A 26,101-nucleotide genomic window follows, 5' to 3' on the forward strand; every position below is an offset into this window, starting at 1 on the left:
GAGTATCTACAAAAGATACAGCTACAATCACTAGAGACTGTGGAATTAATTCTTGGCTCATTACAAAGTCACTAATGGGTGCTGGTGGCTTCACAGTAAGAATAAGATCTTCCTGGAGCAGGAATCGAATCACACCAGAACACAAGGGATCGGTTCTTTCTTACTGGAGGAATGAACAAACTCGGTGGAGTGGATGACTCCCCCCGGTTGAAAAAAAATTAACGCTATAACACGCCATATGAGCAAGGGAGAACGAATCTACTATCTCAAACTGCAAGCACAGGAGAAAAGAAATGAACACGGTGAACAATGCTGATATTCAATCTGAGTCGCACACAGTGACATGAGGTATCAGCTATAAACTTCACTTACAAACGTTAACAACGTGGAAGTTACTCGAGAAATAACTTCTTACAATGCACTGAGTACTGTCAACTAGGAGGGGATCACAATCTGAAACACGGAGTCCAGACAGGAGTGACAGTATTACTAGTGCCTGACCGCTCGGCTACGTTAATAAGTAATTCACGGATCTATAGGAACTTAATCTGAACTTCACATTTCGCAGCACTTTAACAAATCTCAGATACAAGCTGTGAGAACAAACACATTGCTCAAGGGCTAGGTATTGTCTTTCAGTCAGTAAGGGCATGTTGGTACTGTGGACTGATTCATATTGACTTTGACTGGCATGATACACTAAGTGAACATTCAGAAGTGACTGGGACATGATCTCAGGGAGCTTACTCAAGGACATAAGGCAAAAAATGAGTGATAACACTGAGAAATATTGCAAAAAAAAATGAGTCAAAGAAACACTGAGTCTACACTGAAAACACAAGGTTTAGAGTACACAAGAAATTCACTATAAATGTCTCACACACACAAATGTCTTTAAATGCAAGAAAAATGTCTCTAAACAGAAAATTAGCACTGAAGTCTGTAGTAGTCGACGGTGATGACTGGTGACGAGGAAGGTTGTCCTGCGCGGTGATGACGCCGACACTCACACTGTCGTCGTGAAGAAATGCGCTTTCTCGGTGAACTCACATAATTGGCTTTAACGTCGGCGCTCAGCTACAATCTCTTGACCAATTATGTGAGCCAAAACAGTATTAGGACCCGGTACAAGGGTGCAAACAACCACAGGTAGATGAGGTGGATGGCTGGTGGTGGGTGATGGTGGTGGTGGTGTGAGTAGAGTGGTGGTGGTGGATGTGACTCTCGCTGGCGCTCACTGGCGCACACTCCACTCACTACCCACGAAGGTGGCTTGATAAGCCACTATGCCACAGAAATGGTGAAATTCACTCTTAGCATCCAAGCACAAAGCGATATAGAAATACTTCAGAGGAACTTGGCTTACTTCTTACTGTGTGGCTTACTTCTCTCTCTCAGCTGGGTAAGAAGCTGGGTTGGCTGACTGGCTTAACCCACGAGAATGGCTGACTGGAAGACGTGTAACGATGCACACAGCACGGAGGAGCAGGTGGATGACAGGAGACAGGCTGGATGATAGGCTGACTGGCATTCACTTCCACAGTCTGGCTTACTGACTGGCTTAATTGCAAAATCCGGGTCAACCCCTCAGAGATTGAAGCAATTAGCACACGAACTAAGCCAGGAAGCTTGAAACGGCTGCAACAGAGCTTGCAGACTGGAGGTGGAGGTTGTGAGGGGAGCAAGTAGCTTGAGATGGGTGAGACAGTTCACCTTTGACCCGCCGGCTACTCACAGTCTTCTAACCTCTTGAAATACCCTTAAAAAGCTTAATTTCCACGCTCCACACCGGTGCCACCATTTATCATGTGGGAGTTCGAACACGTGGATAGGGTAAAGTAATACTCACGTAGGCTGGTAGCATGTATAATTATGGATAATGTGGGTAGCGCCAAACAGCCGGCCTATCTCCTTGCTCACTCTCGTATGACTGGCCGCCCACAGTACCCATATGTGAGGGGGTCTTTGAATACTGCTGTGGTCAGCACAATATGTATACAGACAGGGACTCAGGCAGAGACAGTTGGTAGTGAGTCATCTACTGGTACACTGGTTGCTGGTAACTGGTTACTACTACTGAGATACCTGTAACATTGGTAAGTGTATCAGTAACATTGGTAAGTGCATCAGTAACATTGGTAAGTGTATCTGTAACATTAGTAAGTGTATCAGTAACATTGGTAAGTGTATCAGTAACATTGGTAAGTGTAACAGTAACATTAGTAAGTGTATCAGTAACATTGGTAAGTGTATCATTAACACTGGTAAGTGTATCTGTAACATTAGTAAGTGTATCAGTAACATTGGTAAGTGTATCAGTAACATTAGTAAGTATATCAGTAACATTGGTAAGTGTATCAGTAACATTGGTAAGTGTATCTGTAACATTAGTAAGTGTATCAGTAACATTAGTAAGTATATCAGCAACATTAGTAAGTGTATCAGTAACATTAGTAAGTATATCAGTAACATTGGTAAGTGTATCAGTAACATTAGTAAGTGTATCAGTAGCATTAGTAAGTGTATCAGTAACATTAGTAAGTGTATCAGTAACATTGGTAAGTGTATCAGTAACATTAGTAAGTGTATCAGTAACATTAGTAAGTGTATCAGTAACATTGGTAAGTGCATCAGTAACATTGGTAAGTGTATCAGTAACATTAGTAAGTGTATCAGTAACATTAGTAAGTGTATCAGTAAAATTAGTAAGTGTATCAGTAACATTAGTAAGTGTATCAGTAACATTAGTAAGTGTATCAGTAACATTGGTAAGTGTATCAGTAACATTAGTAAGTGTATCAGTAACATTAGTAAGTGTATCAGTAACATTGGTAAGTGCATCAGTAACATTGGTAAGTGTATCAGTAACATTAGTAAGTGTATCAGTAACATTAGTAAGTGTATCAGTAAAATTAGTAAGTGTATCAGTAACATTGGTAAGTGTATCAGTAACATTAGTAAGTGTATCAGTAACATTAGTAAGTGTATCAGTAAAATTAGTAAGTGTATCAGTAACATTAGTAAGTGTATCAGTAACATTAGTAAGTGTATCAGTAACATTAGTAAGTGTATCAGTAACATTAGTAAGTGTATCACTAACATTGGTAAGTGCATCAGTAACATCGGTAAGTGTATCAGTAACATTAGTAAGTGTATCAGTAACATTAGTAAGTGTATCAGTAAAATTAGTAAGTGTATCAGTAACATTGGTAAGTGTATCAGTAACATTAGTAAGTGTATCAGTAACATTGGTAAGTATATCAGTAACATTGGTAAGTGTATCAGTAACATTAGTAAGTGTATCAGTAAAATTAGTAAGTGTATCAGTAACATTAGTAAGTGTATCAGTAACATTGGTAAGTGTATCAGTAACATTAGTAAGTGTATCAGTAACATTAGTAAGTGTATCAGTAACATTGGTAAGTGCATCAGTAACATTGGTAAGTGTATCAGTAACATTAGTAAGTGTATCAGTAACATTAGTAAGTGTATCAGTAAAATTAGTAAGTGTATCAGTAACATTGGTAAGTGTATCAGTAACATTAGTAAGTGTATCAGTAACATTAGTAAGTGTATCAGTAAAATCAGTAAGTGTATCAGTAACATTAATAAGTGTATCAGTAACATTAGTAAGTGTATCAGTAAAATTAGTAAGTGTATCAGTAAAATTAGTAAGTGTATCAGTAACATTAGTAAGTGTATCAGTAACATTAGTAAGTGTATCAGTAACATTGGTAAGTGTATCAGTAACATTAGTAAGTGTATCAGTAACATTGGTAAGTATATCAGTAACATTGGTAAGTGTATCAGTAACATTAGTAAGTGTATCAGTAACATTGGTAAGTATATCAGTAACATTGGTAAGTGTATCAGAAACATTGGTAAGTGTATCAGTAAAATTAGTAAGTGTATCAGTAACATTGTTAAGTATATCAGTAACATTGGTAAGTGTATCAGTAACATTAGTAAGTGTATCAGTAACACTAGTAAGTGTATCAGTAACATTGGTAAGTGTATCAGTAACATTGGTAAGTGTATCAGTAACATTAGTAAGTGTATCAGTAACATTAGTAAGTGTATCAGTAACATTGGTAAGTGTATCAGTAACATTGTTAAGTGCATCAGAAACATTGGTAAGTGTACCAGTAACATTAGTAAGTGTATCAGTAATATTGGTAAGTGTATCAGTAACACTAGTAAGTGTATCAGTAACATTGGTAAGTATATCAGTAACATTGGTAAGCGTATCAGTAACATTAGTAAGTGTATCAGTAACATTAGTAAGTGCATCAGTAACATTGGTAAGTGTATCAGTAGCATTTGTAAGTGTATCAGTAACATTAGTAAGTGTATCAGTAACATTAGTAAGTGTATCAGTAACATTAGTAAGTTTTTCAGTAACATTAGTAAGTGTATCAGTAACATTGGTAAGTGTATCAGTAACATTGGTAAGTGTATCAGTAACATTGGTAAGTGTATCAGTAACATTAGTAAGTGTATCAGTAACATTGGTAAGTGCATCAGTAACATTGGTAAGTGTATCAGTAACATTAGTAAGTATATCAGCAACATTAGTAAGTGTATCAGTAACATTGATAAGTATATCAGTAACATTAGTAAGTGTATCAGTAACATTGGTAAGTGTATCAGTAACATTGGTAAGTGTATCAGTAATATTGGTAAGTGTATCAGTAACATTAGTAAGTGTATCAGTAACATTGGTAAGTATATCAGTAACATTGGTAAGTATATCAGTAACATTGGTAAGTGTATTAGAAACATTGGTAAGTGTATCAGTAAAATTAGTAAGTGTATCAGTAACATTGTTAAGTATATCAGTAACATTGGTAAGTGCATTAGAAACATTGGTAAGTGTATCAGTAACATTAGTAAGTGTATCAGTAACACTAGTAAGTGTATCAGTAACATTGGTAAGTGTATCAGTAACATTGGTAAGTGTATCAGTAACATTGGTAAGTGTATCAGCAACATTAGTAAGTGTATCAGTAACATTGGTAAGTATATCAGTAACATTGGTAAGTGTATCAGAAACATTGGTAACTGTATCAGTAAAATTAGTAAGTGTATCAGTAACATTGTTAAGTATATCAGTAACATTGGTAAGTGCATCAGAAACATTGGTAAGTGTATCAGTAACATTAGTAAGTGTATCGGTAATACTAGTAAGTGTATCAGTAACATTGGTAAGTGCATCAGTAACATTGGTAAGTGTATCAGTAACATTAGTAAGTGTATCAGTAACATTAGTAAGTGTATCAGTAACATTGGTAAGTGTATCAGTAACATTGTTAAGTGCATCAGAAACATTGGTAAGTGTATCAGTAACATTAGTAAGTGTATCAGAAACATTGGTAAGTGTATCAGTAACATTAGTAAGTGTATCAGTAACATTAGTAAGTGTATCAGTAACATTGGTAAGTGTATCAGTAACATTGTTAAGTGCATCAGAAACATTGGTAAGTGTATCAGTAACATTAGTAAGTGTATCAGTAATATTGGTAAGTGTATCAGTAACATTAGTAAGTGTATCAGTAACATTGGTATGTATATCAGTAACATTGGTAAGTGTATCAGTAACATTAGTAAGTGTATCAGTAACATTGGTAAGTGTATCAGTAACATTAGTAAGTGTATCAGTAACATTGGTAAGTGTATCAGTAACATTGGTAAGTGTATCAGTAACATTGATAAGTGTATCAGTAACATTAGTAAGTGCATCAGTAACATTGGTAAGTGTATCAGTAAGCATTGGTAAGTGTATCAGTAAGATTAGTAAGTGTATCAGTAAGATTAGTAAGTGTATCAGTAACATTAGTAAGTGTATCAGTAACATTAGTAAGTGTATCAGTAACATTAGTAAGTGTATCAGTAACATTAATAAGTGTATCAGTAACATTGGTAAGTGTATCAGTAACATTTGTAAGTGTATCAGTAACATTAGTAAGTGTATCAGTAACATTAGTAAGTGTATCAGTAACATTGGTAAGTGTATCAGTAACATTGGTAAGTGTATCAGTAACATTTGTAAGTGTATCAGTAGCATTGGTAAGTGTATCAGTAAGATTAGTAAGTGTATCAGTAAGATTAGTAAGTGTATCAGTAACATTAGTAAGTGCATCAGTAACATTGGTAAGTGTATCAGTAACATTTGTAAGTGTATCAGTAGCATTGGTAAATGTATCAGTAAGATTAGTAAGTGTATCAGTAAGATTAGTAAGTGTATCAGTAACATTAGTAAGTGTATCAGTAACATTAGTAAGTGTATCAGTAACATTGGTAAGTGTATCATCACTTTTGGGCCCTCAGTATGAAGGGTTCTTATTATGTAGTAATCCACTACTCCTCTTACTAATCTTCCCATCTCTTCAAAACTCCATTTGTTTTTGATGAGCAGTGCAACTCCTCCTCTGCCACCTCCACCTCTGTTCCCCATTTTTCCTCAGGATCTGATATCCAGACAGGAAGATTGCATGTGTTATCACTTCTGTGAGCTTTGTCTCTGTGAGTGCTGTGATGTCTGGGGATGCCTCAGTGATTCTTTCCTGCCACTTCTCACTCTTCTTTGTAATTCCATCTGCATTGGTGTACCACATTTTCAGCTTCCTTTCTAGAACTGTATTCTATGGGGGGAGGGGTAGGTTGGTGCTGGCTGTGGGTGTGATAGGCAGATTTGGATATTATGGTAGTCTGCTGGTGTGGCAGTATTAGTGCTAGGGGGTGGGGACTGTATGTGTGAAGTGTAACCCATCTCTGTTCATCGTGTTTCGTTGGTGTGGAGGGGTAGGGGTTAAGGGGATGCTGTGGGTGGTTCTGTGGGCAGTTGTGTTTGCTGTTCTCTTAGAGGCCGTGCTTTCCTGTGTGTCAGTACCTGCCCTATCCCCCCTTCGTGCATTTGTGCCCTTACTCATTCTCTCATTTGTTCCATTTCTTTTTGTGTTCTGTCATGGTCGAGGTACACTCACTGGTATCTCTTGGAACCCTTTAACAGTGGTTTCAGCTGCAGGATTTTGTTTTGTATCGTTTCTGACTTGAATGTCAATTCGACTGGGTGGTTCTTTTTTGTCGAGAACCACCCACCTAAGTCTGTGTGTGTGTGTGTGTTTTCTGCCAAATAAGCCGAGTGAAAATTTGTAGAAGCACATAACGAAAGAAAGAAGTATAATGTTTATTAAGTAACAGTAAATAAATTTAGACTGATCCTTTGATGTTCTTAGAAGAATTTTATTAAAAATATTATGTTAAGTTAGCTTAGGTAAGGTTTCTAAGTTAGGCTCGACCCAAAAATAAAAAATCTTCACTGCTAAAGTCATGATTTATTTCATACTTTAGTGTTCTATTTTAGTGTTATAGTCCCAATAAATATTGTCCTAATACCGCATTAGTATCTTACAAGAGTGTGGGTGTTAATCATCTCTTTCAAGCATGGTGACCTGTTTAACTGTGTGCTTGTAGCAATTATGTAGAGAAGAATTTACTTTCAGCTGATTTAGCAGAATAAGCTTTGTTTAATTAACATTTAGATTTCATCAGTTTACTTTTGCAGTTTACGAATGATTTTAGTATTTAAATTTAATGGAAGAGAATTTGAGCGTGTTGATGCCCTCTGAATGTAATTCGTATAAAAAGTTGCATTGCTCTTATTTCTGTACTTTGTTTCAACAAATAAGTAATTAGCATTTTTATGAACCATTTTTATTTAGTTTTTCACTATACTTACATTTCTTAAAGAATAAAAGCCATAATAGTTCAGAATTACTGTAACTCACAACCTAGATATGAAACTGAACTTTCGTTTTGGTCTACTCCAGTTAGGTCGTTATTTTTCCCGACTTTATAATGGCACAAGACAAGTCGTTCTTGCTGGGCAATCATCCCCTTGACTTTATAATGTTTCAAGGTTATTCGCTCGTTTAGTTTCATTTCTGATTCATTGCTTAGTTATGAATATCTGTTAGTTTTATGTACTCAACCGTACATGACTGGTATACACTACCGACAAGATGAAAATTAGACACATATGCAACATCTGGGTATCTTTATTGTAAACGTTTCCCATCCAGTGGCTTTATCAATACAAATTCAAGGAAGATAAGAACTATACACAGAAGATGAGGTAATCAGTCCCTCAGCCTTGGAACTGGCGTGAAGATCACCGTAGTCGTGAACATCCTCACGACTACATATATGTCTAATTTTCATGTACTAAATTGTTTTAAGTTTCAAGTTTTATTTTTTTTTTTTTTTTTTTTTTTTTTTGCTTCAGAGGAGGGAGAGTCGTGCGACACATCATCCCCGGCTAAGTATCCAACCAAGCTGTGTGGACCAGGTCTGGAGTGTATTGCTAAAATACCTTACAAGCCCGAGACAGCTGTCTGCACTAGAAGTCAGTACTTCTTAACTCTTGTTTACTAATTATATGCTCTATATTGTATGTGTTATTTACAGGAAATCTAATCTTCGAGTATTTACTGCATTGCATTGTTGTTGCTACGGGCAAGTGTATATTTAAGACTACATGTATTGTGGCAGAATTTATGTTGCGAATGTTGAAAGTTAATCAAATTATTTCTAAATATTTTTGTGTATCATCACATATCTGAAGTGAAAATAACTGATATATTTATTGACGTCTAATTGATATTATAAATTATAAAGATGCGGCGAGAAAGTGCATCAACGAGACACTACAGTACGAGGCTGACCAGGTGGCAGGTACGCTGGGACCAGGACGATACAAGCCCAACTGTGACGAGTATGGGAAATATGCACCTAGACAGTGCACACCCGGCAGCACGTAAGAACATCTTGAACTTAATGGTAGAAAGGTACTGCAAGAGGTCTACTGGACCATGCTAGGAAGGTCTTACTCGCTCCCAATCATTCCCACTCATACAAGATGCTAGCCAAAAGTTCCCGAATTCGAATTTTCGCTAACCTTCTGGGTAAAATATATCGGCGGTGTAGATCACACTGTGCGGTGCACCAGTTTGTAAAGTAGCTTGCCGAGTTTCACTGTAGTTGGTCATTCCATTGAGGTAGGCGGTAAATTTTTGTCGTGTCAGTGTCTTGTCTAGATTTAAAAAAAAAAAAGCAACCCTGGTGAGTTAATTCTGTTTCATGCTCTGTAAAACAGCTTGTAAAACTCACAGAATCCTTCCGTAAGCATTTTGCGATGATGAATGACTAGGACACTGTTTTAAAAAGTTTTCTTCATTCAAAATTCGACGAGCGTCAGTTGAGGAAGATGAATTATCAGGTTCTCCATCAGCATCAAAAACAGACGCAACCATTGAAAAAGTGAGGAAAGTTAATCAAGACGATTGTCATCAGAGTATACTTTATAAGTGCTGGGGGTCGTGTCAGTACTTTATAAGTGCTGGGGGTCGTGTCAGTACTTTATAAGTGCTGGGGGTCGTGTCAGTACTTTATAAGTGCTCGGGGTCGTGTCAGTACTTTATAAGTGCTGGGGGTCGTGTCAGTACTTTATAAGTGCTGGGGGTCGTGTCAGTACTTTATAAGTGCTGGGGGTCGTGTCATTACTTTATAAGTGCTGGGGGTCGTGTCATTACTTTATAAGTGCTGGGGGTCGTGTCAGTACTTGATAAGTGCTGGGGGTCGTGTCAGTACATTATAAGCGCTGGGGGTCGTGTCAGTACATTATAAGCGCTGGAGGTCGTGTCAGTACATTATAAGTGCTGGGGGGTCGTGTCAGTACATTATAAGTGCTGGGGGTCGTGTCAGTACTTTATAAGTGCTGGGGGTCGAGTCAGTACATTACAAGCGCTGGGGGTCGTGTCAGTACATTATAAGCGCTGGGGGTCGTGTCAGTACATTATAAGCGCTGGGGGTCGTGTCAGTACATTATAAGTGCTGGGGGTCGTGTCAGTACATTATAAGTGCTGGGGGTCGTGTCAGTACATTATAAGCGCTGGGTGTCGTGTCAGTACATTATAAGTGCTGGGTGTCGTGTCAGTACATTATAAGTGCTGGGGGCCGTGTCAGTACATTATAAGTGCTGGGGGTCGTGTCAGTACATTATAAGTGCTGGGGGTCGTGTCAGTACATTATAAGTGCTGGGGGTCGTGTCAGTACATTATAAGTGCTGGGGGTCGTGTCAGTACATTATAAGTGCTGGGGGTCGTGTCAGTACATTATAAGTGCTGGGGGTCGTGTCAGTGCATTATAAGTGCTGGGGGTCGTGTCACTACAAGTGCTGGGGTCGTGTCAGTACATTATAAGTGTTGGGAGTCGTGTCAGTACATTATAAGTGCTGGGGGTCGTGGCAGTACATTATAAGTGCTGGGGGCCGTGTCAGTACATTATAAGTGCTGGGGGTCGTGTCAGTACATTATAAGTGCTGGGGGTCGTGTCGGTACATTATAAGTGCTGGGGTCGTGTCAGTACATTGTAAGTGCTGGGGTCGTTTCAATACATTATAAGTGCTGAGGGTTGTGTCAATACATTATAAGTCCTGGGGGTCATGTCAATACATTGTAAGTCCTGGGGGTAGTGTCAGTACATTATAAGTGCTGGGGTCGTGTCAGTACATTGTAAGTGCTGGGGTCGTTTCAATACATTATAAGTGCTGAGGGTTGTGTCAATACATTATAAGTCCTGGGGGTCGTGTCAATACATTGTAAGTCCTGGGGGTCGTGTCAATACATTGTAAGTGCTGGGGGTCGTGTCAATACATTGTAAGTGCTGGGGGTCGTGTCAATACATTGTAAGTGCTTGGGGTCGTGTCAGTACATTATAAGTCCTGGGGGTCGTGTCAATACATTATAAGTGCTGGGGGTGGTGTCAATACATTGTAAGTGCTTGGGGTCGTGTCAATACATTATAAGTCCTGGGGGTCGTGTCAATACATTATAAGTGCTGGGGGTGGTGTCAATACATTATAAGTGCTTGGGTCGAGTCAATACATTGTAAGTGCTGGGGTCTTGTTAATACATTATAAGTGATGGGGGTCCTGTCAATACATTGTAAGTGCTGGGGGTCGTGTCAATACACTGTAAGTGCTGGGGGTCCTGTCAATGCATTGTAAGTGCTAAGGGTCGTGTCAATACATTGTAAGTGCCGGGGGAACTGTCAATGCATTGTAAGTGCTGAGGGTCGTGTCAATACATTGTAAGTGTTGGGGGTCCTGTCAATGCATTGTAAGCACTGAGGGTCGTGTCAGTACACTGTAAGTGCTGAGGGTCGTGTCAATACATTGTAAGGGCTGGGGGTCGTGTCAATACATTGTAAATGCTGAGGGTCGTGTCAGTACATTGCATATGCTGGGGGTCGTGTCAATACATTGTAAGTGCTGAGGGTCGTGTCAATACATTGTAAGTGCTGAGGGTCGTGTCAATACATTGTACGTGCTGGGGGTCGTGTCAATACATTGTAAGTGCTGAGGGTCCTGTCAATGCATTGTAAGCGCTGAGGGTCGTGGCAATACATTGTAAGTGCTGAGGGTCGTGTCAATACATTGTAAGTGCTGGAGGTCGTGTCAGTACATTGTAATTGCAGAGGGCCGTGTCAATACATTGTAAGTGCTGGGGGACGTGTCAGTACATTGTAAGTGCTGAGGGTCGTGTCAATACAATGTAAGTGCTGAGGGTCCTGTCAATGCATTGTAAGTGCTGAGGATCGTGTCAATACATTGTAAGTGCTGAGGGTCGTGTCAATACATTGTAAGTGCTGAGGGTCGTGTCAATGCATTGTAAGTGCTGAGGATCGTGTCAATACATTGTAAGTGCTGAGGGTCGTGTCAATACATTGTAAGTGCTGAGGGTCGTGTCAATACATTGTAAGTGCTGAGGGTCCTGTCAATGCATTGTAAGTGCTAAGGGTCGTGTCAATACATTGTAAGTGCTGAGGGTCCTGTCAATGCATTGTAAGTGCTGAGGGTCGTGTCAATACATTGCAAGTGCTGAGGGTCCTGTCAATACATTGTAAGTGCTGAGGGTCCTGTCAATACATTGTAAGTGCTGAGGGTCGTGTCAATACATTGCAAGTGCTGAGGGTCGTGTCAATACATTGTCTATGCTGGGGGTGGTGTCAATAAATTGTAATTGCTGAGGGTCGTGTCAATACATTGTAAGTGCTGAGGGTCGTGTCAATACATTGTCTATGCTGGGGGTGGTGTCAATAAATTGTAATTGCTGAGGGTCGTGTCAATACATTGTATGTGCTGGGGGTCGTATCAATGCATTTTGCCTGAAAACTGGTACATGAGGCGAGTGGCTGTGAAATTTGTTACTTGCTTGCTGACTCAAGACCATGATGACTGAACTAGAAAGACAGTGCTGGACGCTGTTAGGAAAGACGGTGCTGGACGCTGTTAGGAAAGACGGTGCTGGACGCTGTTAGGAAAGACGGTGCTGGACGCTGTTAGGAAAGACGGTGCTGGACGCTGTTAGGAAAGACGGTGCTGGACGCTGTTAGGAAAGACGGTGCTGGACGCTGTTAGGAAAGACGGTGCTGGACGCTGTTAGGAAAGACGGTGCTGGACGCTGTTAGGAAGGTAGAATTCCGGAAATGTTTCGAGAAGTGAGATGGCAGAGGCGTTGGGATCAGTGTGTAGCCTCCCAAGGAAAGTACTTAAGAGGGAGTAACTTCATCTAAGTGATTAGGTAAGACTATACATATTTTTTCGCCGCTTACCTCGAGCTTTTTAATAACACCTCGTATAAAGAGGTAGAAGAGAGATACTCAGTGAAACTCTTTAGTCACTCGTAATTGACCAATCAAGTAGGTAAGAGAAAGTGGTCGCTATGTTAGGTTTAGAGGAGATAAGACATAAACATCCTGTTGGCTTCAGTCGAAAGATTACAGGAACGTAATGGGTTCAGGGAGTTAGCCACAAAGTTTTGTTAATGTCTGGTTACAATCATAACGAGTTATTTATGCACACATAAATCAGGTCACACACACACACAAGAAAATTGCTAAAGCTTCAGAGATTGTGAATGATTCAGAGTTTTGAGAAAATATATTATGATGAAAACTCTTACCTCTGGGAAACTTTTGTTACAATATTTATGAAGCCCCTGAGAACGAAACATCTTAAAAAATATCATAACTCGCATAATATCCTGTTTATATATAGGCATGAGGAATCAGACATATGTCCAACATGTCTGGTATCTGTGTAGACGTTTCGCCATCCAGTGACGAAACGTCTACAAATAAAATGCCCAGATGTTGCACATGTATCTAATTCTTCATCATGTCGGTGTATATAATATTCATATACATCATCCCCCGTATTACATAGCCACTGTGATCCAACCCGCACCACAAACATAGTAATCATACCTCAAATCCATCACTAAGCAGAGGAGTTTCATCTCAACTATGTCAACAGACCCAGAAGCTATAACTCAACCCTCTCAAGAGGTCCATGAGCTACAGATCAAATATTTCAAGAGGCCAAGAAGTTTTAGACGTATGCATTTATGAAGCTTAGTAAGTGTAGCTTAAACAACCTCACAAGGCCAAGGAACACAACATCGACATTCATAAGGAGCTGTAGATAAACATTCTGGAGCTGAAAATGAACATTCTGGAGAGAACTAATATATAGTTCTAGAGCATTAGGTCAAATTCAGCTAAAAGTTGATTTTTCCTCATGATTCACCAAGAGGCTCTAAATGATGTACTGAAAGTCCCATGGAGTCCGAGGCCAGGAAAGTCCTGAAATTCAAAATGGCCTCCATAATGATGATTTCGTACCGAAAATATTGAATCCCCCATAAGTCTGCATCAAGTGTGTAAGATAAGATAAGATAAGATAAGATTTCGTTCGGATTTTTAACCCCGGAGGGTTAGCCACCCAGGATAACCCAAGAAAGTCAGTGCGTCATCGAGGACTGTCTAACTTATTTCCATTGGGGTCCTTAATCTTGTCCCCCAGGATGCGACCCACACCAGTCGACTAACACCCAGGTACCTATTTGCTGCTAGGTGAACAGGACAATAGGTGTAAGGAAACGTGTCGGAATTTCCACCCGCCGGGAATCGAACCCGGGCCCTCCGTGTGTGAAGCGGGAGCTTTAGCCACCAGACCACCGAGCCACGTAACACATATATATATAGGTTGGTGGTCATGGGGGACTTTATTTATAAACAAAACTCCTACCAGATATTTTTAATTAAGTGACTGAGAGTAATGTCTTTATTTTGTGAAAAAACTTATTAATTTTCACTTCTATAAAATGTGAAAACGTATTCAGAAGTCAACTATTATACGACGACATTAACACGTTCATTATCTACATTATTCCACTGTATGTGGCTCATACAGTGGACACGTTTGAGTGAAACTGCCAAGTGCATAATATCTATGTATTTACTTACACTCTACATAGGATACATAACACTTGATTAATTAACAGGAGACAACAGATCTGAGTTTCTTGTGTTGTTGATTAGAATGAACATACCTGTAAACTCTGAGGAAGATGAACTTTATAGACGATAACCGCTACGGGAGGTGTGACACAGGTTATTTCTCCAGTTACATCGACTGTGTTATGGACTGAGTATATATTAAAGTCAACATTGCCTAAAATGTAAAGTGTGAATCTTTTCAGACTGTAATCTGGACACGTGAGTTTCTGAACTTCTTTGTAGTTACATAGGACAGATTACTGAACATATCAGTATCTTCACGAGATGAATATTTCCTGTGGGTATAAAGGATTGTCGACAATGGAAGTGATGATATGAATGACCTAAATCGACGAGCTGATATGACACTGAGTTTCACAATACAGCTGTGTGTGCATCAACCTTTAATTTGATGATGTCAATGAGTAAGCGATCCAGAGATATATCTGTACTATGGATTTAGCGTTGTTGAAGTCATGCATATCAGGATATTCTGAACAATCATACGCATGGGTTAATAAGACTATTATGTATTATCAACACTGCCACATCCTTAATACTATCTTTATCACATGACAATGTGGATAAAGAGAATACCACTCTTCCTAAGAATCCTATGTCCAAGATCACGAAAAATGAATATATTTTCCTTATCATTCACTGATGTGATAATCCTGTGATCACGACAATGATTTTATAGTTTCTGGCTGAGTCTGCGGTGTAACCTTCATCAGTTTGTTGGTGTCGTATATCATCAGTAATATATTACTTGTCTGACACAGCAACACAATGATATGTTGATACAAGGGAAGCCTTTTACAACTCCTTTCCTAAACAACCATTTAGCATGACCGTCTTCCACTAATGAACCACGCTGTTTACTCCAGATGCTTCAGCTCACCTCTACTCTAGTATATAAGGTCTGACCGCTTGCTTATGATTTAGGCTTGAGTGACTAATCACCTTCCACCGAGGGTGACGGACTGATAACGTTAACCCTACTTTTTTTTTTTTTTTTTTTATATTTTATTTAAAAACTTTACAGCTTGATATTAAATTAAGATATAAAATGGGTACAGTAGGATCCTCAATCCTACACAACATACACTAACCAATTATTAACAACACATTGTAATTGACATAAAAGAGGTTACCCATATACACACAAAATTTTCCATATAACATACTATGATAAACAAAATAAACTATAACTATATAAACTATATAAAATATAAACTATATACAACTTTCAGATTTGTATAGTTAACATAGTATGACGGACATATGACAAAGGTTCACAACCTTCACAGGAGATAAACAGAGTAATAACCTACATCACAATCTCAGTTAAAAACAATCACATACTCTTCCCAAAATTAACCCCTATACAATAAGAAGTACCTAAGCACATACATACGTGCCTCACTACAATCTCTTTTTAAGCATTGAAAAAAATCAAAATCAAATCAAATCAAATCAAATCAAATCAAAATCAAAATCAAAATCAAAATCAAAATCAAAATCAAAATCAAATCCTAAATCAAAAATCAAATCCTAAGCCTCACACTTATACTAAATAAATATTAACAAATATTACTAAATATTAATACAGCCTCTTCCACCGGCTGAGCACATTATATAAAGTAAGAGACTAACCCATACTGTCCCATTACAAACCTTTAACGAGGCATTACAAATTTATGGAAGTCATTATCGTTCCATCTAGCAGCAACTGGATGAGCACATTATATAATGCTAAAATAAAGACAGTACACTCGCTAAAAACCCACAACACTAAACACAAACATAATTTAATAACCTCTCATTGCGATACAATTATCGCACATGATTTATGCCCAATAAAGGCTATAAACGCACACTCTACATAAGCCCTAAAGCTCTTCACGGTCTTAAAACTATAATCTTGACACCATTCACACTTAATTCATGAAGAAGGTCATGACGACCCTGACACATCAAACACAGAATTTTCCATTCAGGTACTACGTAATTACTTGATATCATCTTTGGTTTCTGTGCCCACTTGCATGCTACATACATGTATGCCACTCATCTACACCTTCATATACCCACATACACCTACACTCACACCCCTCCCCAGGAGGCGACCCCGCTGTGTCCCCCTGAAAACCCCCTTCCCGTATGTAATCCCCAACCCCCCCCCCCTTACTCACTCAGCCCAAGTCGTAGATTGATGAGAAAACCTAACGTTAACATTCTATACCCTTCCGAAAAATCCTTCTCCCACCTCCTCCCATACAGTTCTCTATTACGACACATCGTACGATAAACCGTTACCGCTAGTACCCGCCTCCGCACCTCACAATTCCCCCTCCCCCTCATCACCCACGATATATATATATATAATCCACTATTATATAATCCAAAGCTCGTATAACACTCTCATCGAACCCTCCCACATCTAGGCTTAGTGCACGCAGAACCGACACCCCTCTGCCCCCCACCCCCTGTACTACCCTACTTAACCAATACCTAACACCCTCCAGTTCCCCACAAAAGTATACAGCATGGAACGCCGTCTCATCCTCCCCACAGATTCCACACCTTCCGCCCACAATTACCCCTCTGGTTCTTAAAACCTCCCCCGACGGTAGTATGCCATGCAAAAAACGATACATTACCTCCCTTACCCTAGGCTTTAACTTCAACCTGCTAAACCTATACCAAATACTCGTCCATGCGTACATGGGGAACAATCCCTCAACTGGTACAACAATCCTGTCTGCAAGCAGCTTACACAAAACCCCTACTCGAATTTTCCTGGGTTCTCTAACCAACATCAAAGCCCTCAAAATAGTTTCACATTCCCTCAACTCCACACCACCATACAACTTACCCAACCTATCATGTACTTTTCCCAGCTGCCCTCCACTCATACCTTCGCGCAAAACCTCCCATTTAAGAAACACACATTTAATCCTCCTCCTCAGATCCATCAACCCCAACCCACCCTGGCGAACAGGTAACATTACAACCTCTCTCCTCAGCCAATCGCACCTTGAACCCCACAAAAAGTTAAACACTCGTCTCAGAATTCCCACAATCGCCGTCCCTGTTAATGGGAACACGGCTGCTACGTGCCAAACCTTACTATACAATAATACGTTTATAACAAACACTCGTTGCACGAGAGTCAGATGATGAGGTCGCAATGCACCCAGACGCCCCTGAATCCTTTCCATTAATCTATTCGAGTTTTCCTCCCGAGCAGCTTCCAAATCACCCTTATAGGTGATACCACAAATTTTTAAAGACACCGTTTGTTTTCTCACAACGTTACATCTCCCCCCCCCCTCCACCCAATCACCCAACCCCATGATCATTGACTTCTCTCTATTTACCTGCATCCCTGTTGCATTTCCAAACTGTTGCACAACAGCATCCAAAACACCCAACGTCATCCCCTCCCGAACCAGGACTGTTGTATCGTCTACGTATCCTATTATTCCCGGCCACACTTTCCCTACCCCACCCCCCCCACCTCCACTCGTGTCACATACACAACGTTCAACCATTCTATAGAAGGGGTCCTGAATGCAAGCAAACAACATTTGTGACATGGGACACCCCTGCCTAAGTCCCCTACCCATTACAATCCCCTCCCCCAAGCATCCATTAATCTGTACCCTCATCTTGGCACCATTGTACAACGTGGTTACCCAATTAACTATTTCATCCCCATAACCCTGCCTCCTAAGTATAGCTCCCAATGCTCCTCGTTCCACCCTGTCATAGGCCCCCTGCCAGTCTAAAGCCAACAACGCCGCCCTCCCTCCCCCCCCTTTTGACTCCACAAAACTTCTCAGTATTCCATGACCCTCAATCATCGACCTTCCAGGCAAACCATACTGCGTTTTCGAAACCACTCTCCCTACCACACATTTGAACCTATTACCCAAGACTTTAGCGAACAACTTATAATCAGCACATAACAGGGATATGGCACGGTACTCCTTGAGGGTGTGCTGCCCCTTACCCTTCGGGACCAACACTACAACTGCTGTTGCTTGCTTGTCCCCCATCACACCCTTCTCCTTCATCTGATTAAATAACCTACCCATGAAACCCCTTATCACCTCCCAATGTTGGAGATAAAATTCAGCCGGGAGACCGTCTATTCCCGGTGCTTTGCCTTTCCTCATTCCCCTTAAAGCCAACTCTATTTCCTCCTCTGTTATTACCCCCCCTAAAGCCTTTCTATCACTATTCCCTAAATTACACGTCACATACTCACACACCTTCTCTAAATCCACATTTCCCACCTTCCCACTTGTCCAATACCCTTCATACCATTTATCCGCATACACACACATTCCTTTTGTAGTTAGTATCTCCTGACCCATTCTATAACCCCCCGCCATCTCGTGTACCTCTAACCTCGGAATAGCTGTAACCTGCTGTCTTTGTTTTTGACGTCGCAACACACACGCCGATGGTTTGTCACCCCAAAGCACCTCCTCTACCCCTGCCTGCACCCTTACCGCTTGAAACCTCTCATTTTGTAACTCCCTCAGTCTCCCCTTGACCTCGACAATTTCATCCATAGGATAGTTGCCCCCCACAGCCCCCTTCTCATAACAGCCCCTTAACCTGTCCTCCAGATAATTTGAAAGCCCATATTTAAAATCATTTATACGTTTGCCCACCCCCACATAATATTTCCTAATCCTTTCCTTGGCAACACAATCCCACCATTGTACGACATCTTCCACTCCCTGTGCCTCCTCACTAAGCTCCTTCCATAGGACAGAAAATCCCTCTAACCCCTCCTCATCACTCAATGCACTTATATTTAATTTCCAGTAACTCCTGTATATTTCTGCAAGCGCCTCCCACCCAACCTCCACCAACACTGCTCTATGATCTGACCATGCAACTTCAACAGTTTTGAAAACTCTCACTACAACCCCGTGAGAAAGATACACTCTATCTAACCTCGCTGCATACCCTCTCCTAACAAATGTATGCTCTGTCTCCCACGCCCCCCCCTCGAATGCGTCTCTTAACCTAATATCCCTCAATAAATCTCGTAGGGCCACCGACACATAACCTGCCCCTTTTGGTTCCACATCAGCCCTCCTAATGACGCAGTTCCAATCACCTCCTACTATTGCCACCTCCGGTAATGCACGGAAAAAAAACACAAGGTCCTCGCACACAAACTCCTGCTTCACCTGTACATTATTCTCTGCAGGCGCATATACACTAATAAAAGCCACACGTTTTCCCATCCACAAACCATCTACGCGCAACACCCTTCCCCCTCCCCCCCCCTCACTTCTCTGCAAAACAAACGGGCTCGCCTCCCTAATTAAGATACCCACCCCCCCTTTTAAACGGGCAGATGGCAGGGTTACCACCTGAAACCCCTCCATCTCCAACACCCTACCCTCCTTAAAATTGTGCTCCTGTAGGAACACAACATCCACTCTAAATTTATTCAGAAACTCTCGAAACCATTCTCTCTTTACACTATTACACAAACCATTAACGTTTACTGTCATACACCGGAGGCCTATTAGAGTTTCCACCCCTGCCTCCTCTCTTCACTCTTCCGATGGCCACCAGAACGTGTGGGACCACTTGTCACCTGCACACTTCCCTCTCTCCCCCCCCCCCTTCTTTCGGTGCCTCCTGTCATGGCCACCACTACCTTCACCTTCTGCCCATATTTGCTTCCCAGTCCTCTGCGCCGGCGTTAGGACATCATCTGAATCCGATGCAGCGGCTCTCTTTCTTGTGACAGGCGCATCCTCCATGGCTTGGTCTGGGGATGCCTCACAATGTACCTCTACCTCCACTGTACACAGTGACAAAGATCTCGGTGACACCTCAGTCACGCTGTCACTCCCTTCGTCCGAATAGTTCTGTTGTTGATGCCCCACAGCCTTCACCTCATCTTCTACTACCCTGCCAGGACCAGCCACCTCCTCAGGCGGTGACAAGGACTTCAAAACCTCGGCTAATTCCTCCTCAATTTCCAACACTTCCTCCTGTACTTTTTGCTCAACTCGATCCACTGGAAGTGTGTCTGGACCAGGTAACTGGTCAAGGGCCTCACCCTCTCCCCCAGCCTTATACGCCTCATCCACTATCTCGCTCCATAGACGACCACGCCCTCCTTCACGTCGTTGATCAACACCTGCTTCCCCTGGTGTAGAAGCGGATGTCTCCGCCTCTGGGCCAGGAGCTCGTTGCCGCTTCCCACACTCCGCCGCTATGTGATCATATTCCCCACATAGTCGGCAGGTACGCCTTTGCCCCACGTATGACACCATGACCTGTGTCCTGAATTCCTTTAGGTACACGTAAGACGGTATGGGGTGTCGCAATGACATTTTTAGGTTAAAAGTGCCCTCCGGCATACCTGTGTAGGCACCCGACACCCACTTACCATGCTGGGCCAAATGAACAGTTCCGTATTCCTCAAATACGTTTCTGATATCTGCCTCATCCGCCTCAAAGGGGACATTACGCAATTTAATCCATGTATAATGTCTGGATACATCGATCATCCTCACACGCACAGCTGGTGTTGCATCAAGACTTACGTCCTGAAAACGGTTGACCAACGACTCGTAAACCGTTGCTGAGAGCAGTTTCACAAAAAATCTACGTGCTCCGTTCAATGCTACGCCGTACAACTCTCCATCCTGAATGCCATACGTGTCTCTGATTATTTTAGGTAGTAATACCTGGGCTGAGGCTGGCGTTATTGCCCCACTGAGAAGTTCAACACCGACAGTGTTAATCCTGCGTCTGTAACTGCACGCCATGTTGACTAATAGTAGTTCTCCTGGTCTGACGACAGAGGCGCGACAAGCACCACCTCACACTACTGCTGTCAGGGAACTGAAGAGCGTTTGCGCAGGAGGTCTGCACGGCCCAATAGCGATGCAGACAATTCTAACCCTACTATTGCTTCCAGAATTTTTACTGCTTCCTGCTCTCGACTGAAGGAACGTGTTGTGCAGACGAAACGTTTCGACAATTACGGTACCTCAGTGTTGCAAATGTGTCTTATTCATCATCATTGCTAACATTTGTCTTTGTTATCAAAATATTAACACAATTTGTCAAAGACCTCACACTGTTCAGTGTCAACAAGTCTACCATTACAGGCCTCACAGCACAGTGCCCCTGACAACCTAGGTACAATAGTTAAACACAAGCTTTGTGATATTTCTTCTGCCACCACTAAATCGACAGAGAACCGTACACGTAGTTGAACCTCTCAGGTCCCTGTAACTTTTCTTCCATCAGCAGTTTTTAACACACTGCTCAGATAATCTAAAGTTTCTACAGAACTTAATGTTTATTCTTTTAGGTTACTTTTGTCTTTGACGGTGAGATTAGAACAGTACAATTTTCTAATACAATGTCCATCAGGTGATATGCACCATTAGTGTTCTACTCTATTGGGAAGAATTTTCGTGCTCTAGAGGTTAAAATTGGGCTGACACCTCTCAAATAGGAGCCGAAATTGTTGGATGTGCAGTCCTGCATGACTTGAGATATCAGGCGACTGGACAAGACAGCTCCAGGAACCTCAGATAAGTTTGTTTATGTTTGTAACTCTGGCCAGTGTTATTTTCATGGATAGACAGTGAGGTTTTCTGAGTATGATACACCTTAATCTCCAGTCAAATTGGTGAGTGATTTTAAGATATTCTCCTTCTGTTATGTAAATGTGTATATATATATATATATATATATATATATATATATATATATATATATATATATATATATATATATATATATATATATATATATATATATAATCCTTTATTAATTTAATATACAGTCCACAAATTTATATATTTACCAGAATTCCTGGTGATACATTTTTCATTTGTAATTAATAGGTCTAGAGCAACTTGTGGATAAGACAGTTGTAGGCATCGAAGGGGGACATTTTTGCGACTTAGGTGTCTCAAATTCCTACTTGTCTATGTAAATGATAAATAATAATTATCTTTGTTATCATTTACTGTTATGTACATAATGAGTTACATTCAGATAAATGTAATTTTCCACATTTAATTTGCCCATTGATCCTTCGAACTGGATAATAACAGGCAAATTAAATGTGGAAAATTACATTTATCTGAATGTAACTCATTATGTACATAACAGTAAATGATAACAAAGATAATTATTATTTATCAAGTTACATAGACAAGTAGGAATTTGAGACACCTAGGTCGCAAAAATGTCCCCCTTCGATACCTACAACTGTCTTATCCACAAGTTGCTCTAGACCTATTAATTACAAATGAAATATGTACTACCAGGAACTCTGGTAAATATATAAACTTGTGGACTGTATATTAAATTAATAAAGGATTATATATATACAATTTACATAACAGAAGGAGAATATCTTAAAATCACTCACCAATTTGACTGGAGATTAAGGTGTATCATACTCAGAAAACCTCACTGTCTATCCATGAAAATAACACTGGCCAGAGTTACAAACATAAACAAACTTATCTGAGGTTCCTGGAGCTGTCTTGTCCAGTCGCCTGATATCTCAAGTTATGCAGGAATGCACATCCAACAATTTCGGCTCCTATTTGAGAGGTGTCAGCCCAATTTTAACCTCTAGAGCACGAAAATTCTTCCCAATATTCACTAACGTTTGTTACTCAACTCAAAAAACAATGGCGAGTCTCTTCTGCACAGGCGCAGTTTCCCATTTTTTATAACATAATTTTTTAAATACAGTATGGCCATTAATTTACATATAACTACTGTATTTGTGGAAAATATATACGTACAGTATTTTCCACATACTCAGACCTAGCCAAATCTGCCTGAGTCTTAGCTGTATCATCCTTGGTACACTCTCCTTTTAATCATGTATTTCTTTGGCAGATTTGGTTAGCTGTCACTGAGTAAAATGCCGTTAAAAAATTTTTTTACAAGCTTTATAATTTATTCGAGCCCCCCAGAAAATAGTATTATGATTTATCATAGAAATAATTTCTGAAAGTTTTAATAGTGGTATTATTCATTTAAGATGCATTACAAATTGTTTTATGAAACCTGGGAGGAAAATTATGATTCTGTCAACATTTACAATTGGGCCCATGACGTCATGGTGGTCATCTTTCCTGTGCTGGGATTCCAAGTGACTTCTACTATGTTGTTACGAATGTCATTGTAAGTAAATTCTGGATAAAATAAACTTATTAGGAAAGTTTTTTCGTGTCAGACGTAATGTACATAAACCAAGAAGCCACTCAAATGCTCTTCTAAATCAATATAATTTATGATGAATCATTTGATGAAACGTAGACGGCGATTTTCCTAGTTGTACATACTAGTGGACGACTGAGAACCATGAGGACTGGTTGTACATACTAGTGGACGACTGAGAACCATGAGGACTGGTTTTACATACTAGTGGACGACTGAGAACCATGAGGACTGGTTGTACATACTAGTGGACGACTGAGAACCATGAGGACTGGTTGTACATACTAGTGGATGACTGAGAACCATGAGGACTGGTTGTACATACTAGTGGACGACTGAGAACCATGAGGACTGGTTGTACATACTAGTGGACGACTGAGAACCATGAGGACTGGTTGTACATACTAGTGGACGACTGAGAACCATGAGAACTGGTTGTACATACTAGTGGACGACTGAGAACCATGAGGACTGGTTTTACATAATAGTGGACGACTGAGAACCATGAGGACTGGTTGTACATACTAGTGGACGACTGAGAACCATGAGGACTGGTTGTACATACTAGTGGACGACTGAGAACCATGAGGACTGGTTGTACATACTAGTGGACGACTGAGAACCATGAGGACTGGTTGTACATACTAGTGGACGACTGAGGACCATGAGGACTGGTTGTACATACTAGTGGACGACTGAGAACCATGAGGACTGGTTGGACATACTAGTGGACGACTGAGAACCATGAGAACTGGTTGTACATACTAGTGGACGACTGAGAACCATGAGGACTGGTTGTACATACTAGTGGACGACTGAGAACCATGAGGACTGGTTTTACATACTAGTGGACGACTGAGAACCATGAGGACTGGTTGTACATACTAGTGGACGACTGAGAACCATGAGGACTGGTTTTACATACTAGTGGACGAGTGAGAACCATGAGGAATGGTTTTACATACTAGTGGACGACTGAGAACCATGAGGACTGGTTGTACATACTAGTGGACGACTGAGAACCATGAGGACTGGTTTTACATACTAGTGGACGACTGAGAACCATGAGGACTGGTTGTACATACTAGTGGACGACTGAGAACCATGAGGACTGGTTGTACATACTAGTGGACGACTGAGAACCATGAGGAATGGTTTTACATACTAGTGGACGACTGAGAACCATGAGGAATGGTTTTACATACTAGTGGACGACTGAGAACCATGAGGACTGGTTTTACATACTAGTGGACGACTGAGAACCACGAGGACTGGTTTTACATACTAGTGGACGACTGAGAACCATGAGGACTGGTTTAACATACTAGTGGACGACTGAGAACCATGAGGACTGGTTTTACATACTAGTGGACGACTGAGAACCATGAGGACTGGTTGTACATACTAGTGGACGACTGAGAACCATGAGGACTGGATTTACATACTAGTGGACGAATGAGAACCATGAGGACTGGTTGTACATAATAGTGGACGACTGAGAACCATGAGGACTGGTTGTACATACTAGTGGACGACTGAGAACCATGAGGACTGGTTTTACATACTAGTGGACGACTGAGAACCATGAGAACTGGTTGTACATACTAGTGGACGACTGAGAACCATGAGGACTGGTTTTACATACTAGTGGACGACTGAGAACCATGAGGACTGGTTGTACATACTAGTGGACAGCTGAGAACCATGAGGACTGGTTTTACATACTAGTGGACGACTGAGAACCATGAGGACTGGTTGTACATACTAGTGGACGACTGAGAACCATGAGGACTGGTTTTACATATTAGTGGACGACTGAGAACCATGAGGACTGGTTGTACATACTAGTGGACGACTGAGAACCATGAGGACTGGTTTTACATACTAGTGGACGACTGAGAACCATGAGAACTGGTTTTACATATTAGTAGACGACTGAGAACCATGAGGACTGGGTGTACATACTAGTGGACGACTGAGAACCATGAGGACTGGTTTTACATATTAGTGGACGACTGAGAACCATGAGGACTGGTTGTACATACTAGTGGACGACTGAGAACCATGAGGACTGGTTGTACATACTAGTGGACGACTGAGAACCATGAGGACTGGTTGTACATACTAGTGCACGACTGAGAACCATGAGGACTGGTTTTACATATTAGTGGACGACTGAGAACCATGAGGACTGGTTTTACATATTAGTGGACGACTGAGAACCATGAGGACTGGTTGTACATACTAGTGGACGACTGAGAACCATGAGGACTGGTTTTACATATTAGTGGACGACTGAGAACCATGAGGACTGGTTTTACATATTAGTGGACGACTGAGAACCATGAGGACTGGTCTTACATATTAGTGGACGACTGAGAACCATGAGGACTGGTTGTACATACTAGTGGACGACTGAGAACCATGAGGACTGGTTTTACATATTAGTGGA

At 40.8% G+C, this 26,101-nt stretch overlaps 1 protein-coding gene across 2 annotated transcripts in view; it reads left to right on the forward strand.

Moving 5' to 3' along the window:
- The window catches only part of LOC128686551 (RNA-directed DNA polymerase from mobile element jockey), a 130,542-nt gene that overhangs the window by 89,070 nt on the left and 15,371 nt on the right, over window positions 1-26,101 (forward strand). For both annotated transcript variants that reach the window (XM_070084341.1, XM_070084342.1), the window contains exons 4-5: window positions 8,285-8,404; window positions 8,677-8,815. In XM_070084341.1, the coding sequence (XP_069940442.1) occupies window positions 8,285-8,404; window positions 8,677-8,815 (259 nt within the window). The remainder of the gene's footprint in view (window positions 1-8,284; window positions 8,405-8,676; window positions 8,816-26,101) is intronic.

Source organism: Cherax quadricarinatus, chromosome 12, assembly GCF_038502225.1.
Source record: "Cherax quadricarinatus isolate ZL_2023a chromosome 12, ASM3850222v1, whole genome shotgun sequence".
In the NCBI taxonomy this organism is placed as follows: domain Eukaryota; kingdom Metazoa; phylum Arthropoda; class Malacostraca; order Decapoda; family Parastacidae; genus Cherax; species Cherax quadricarinatus.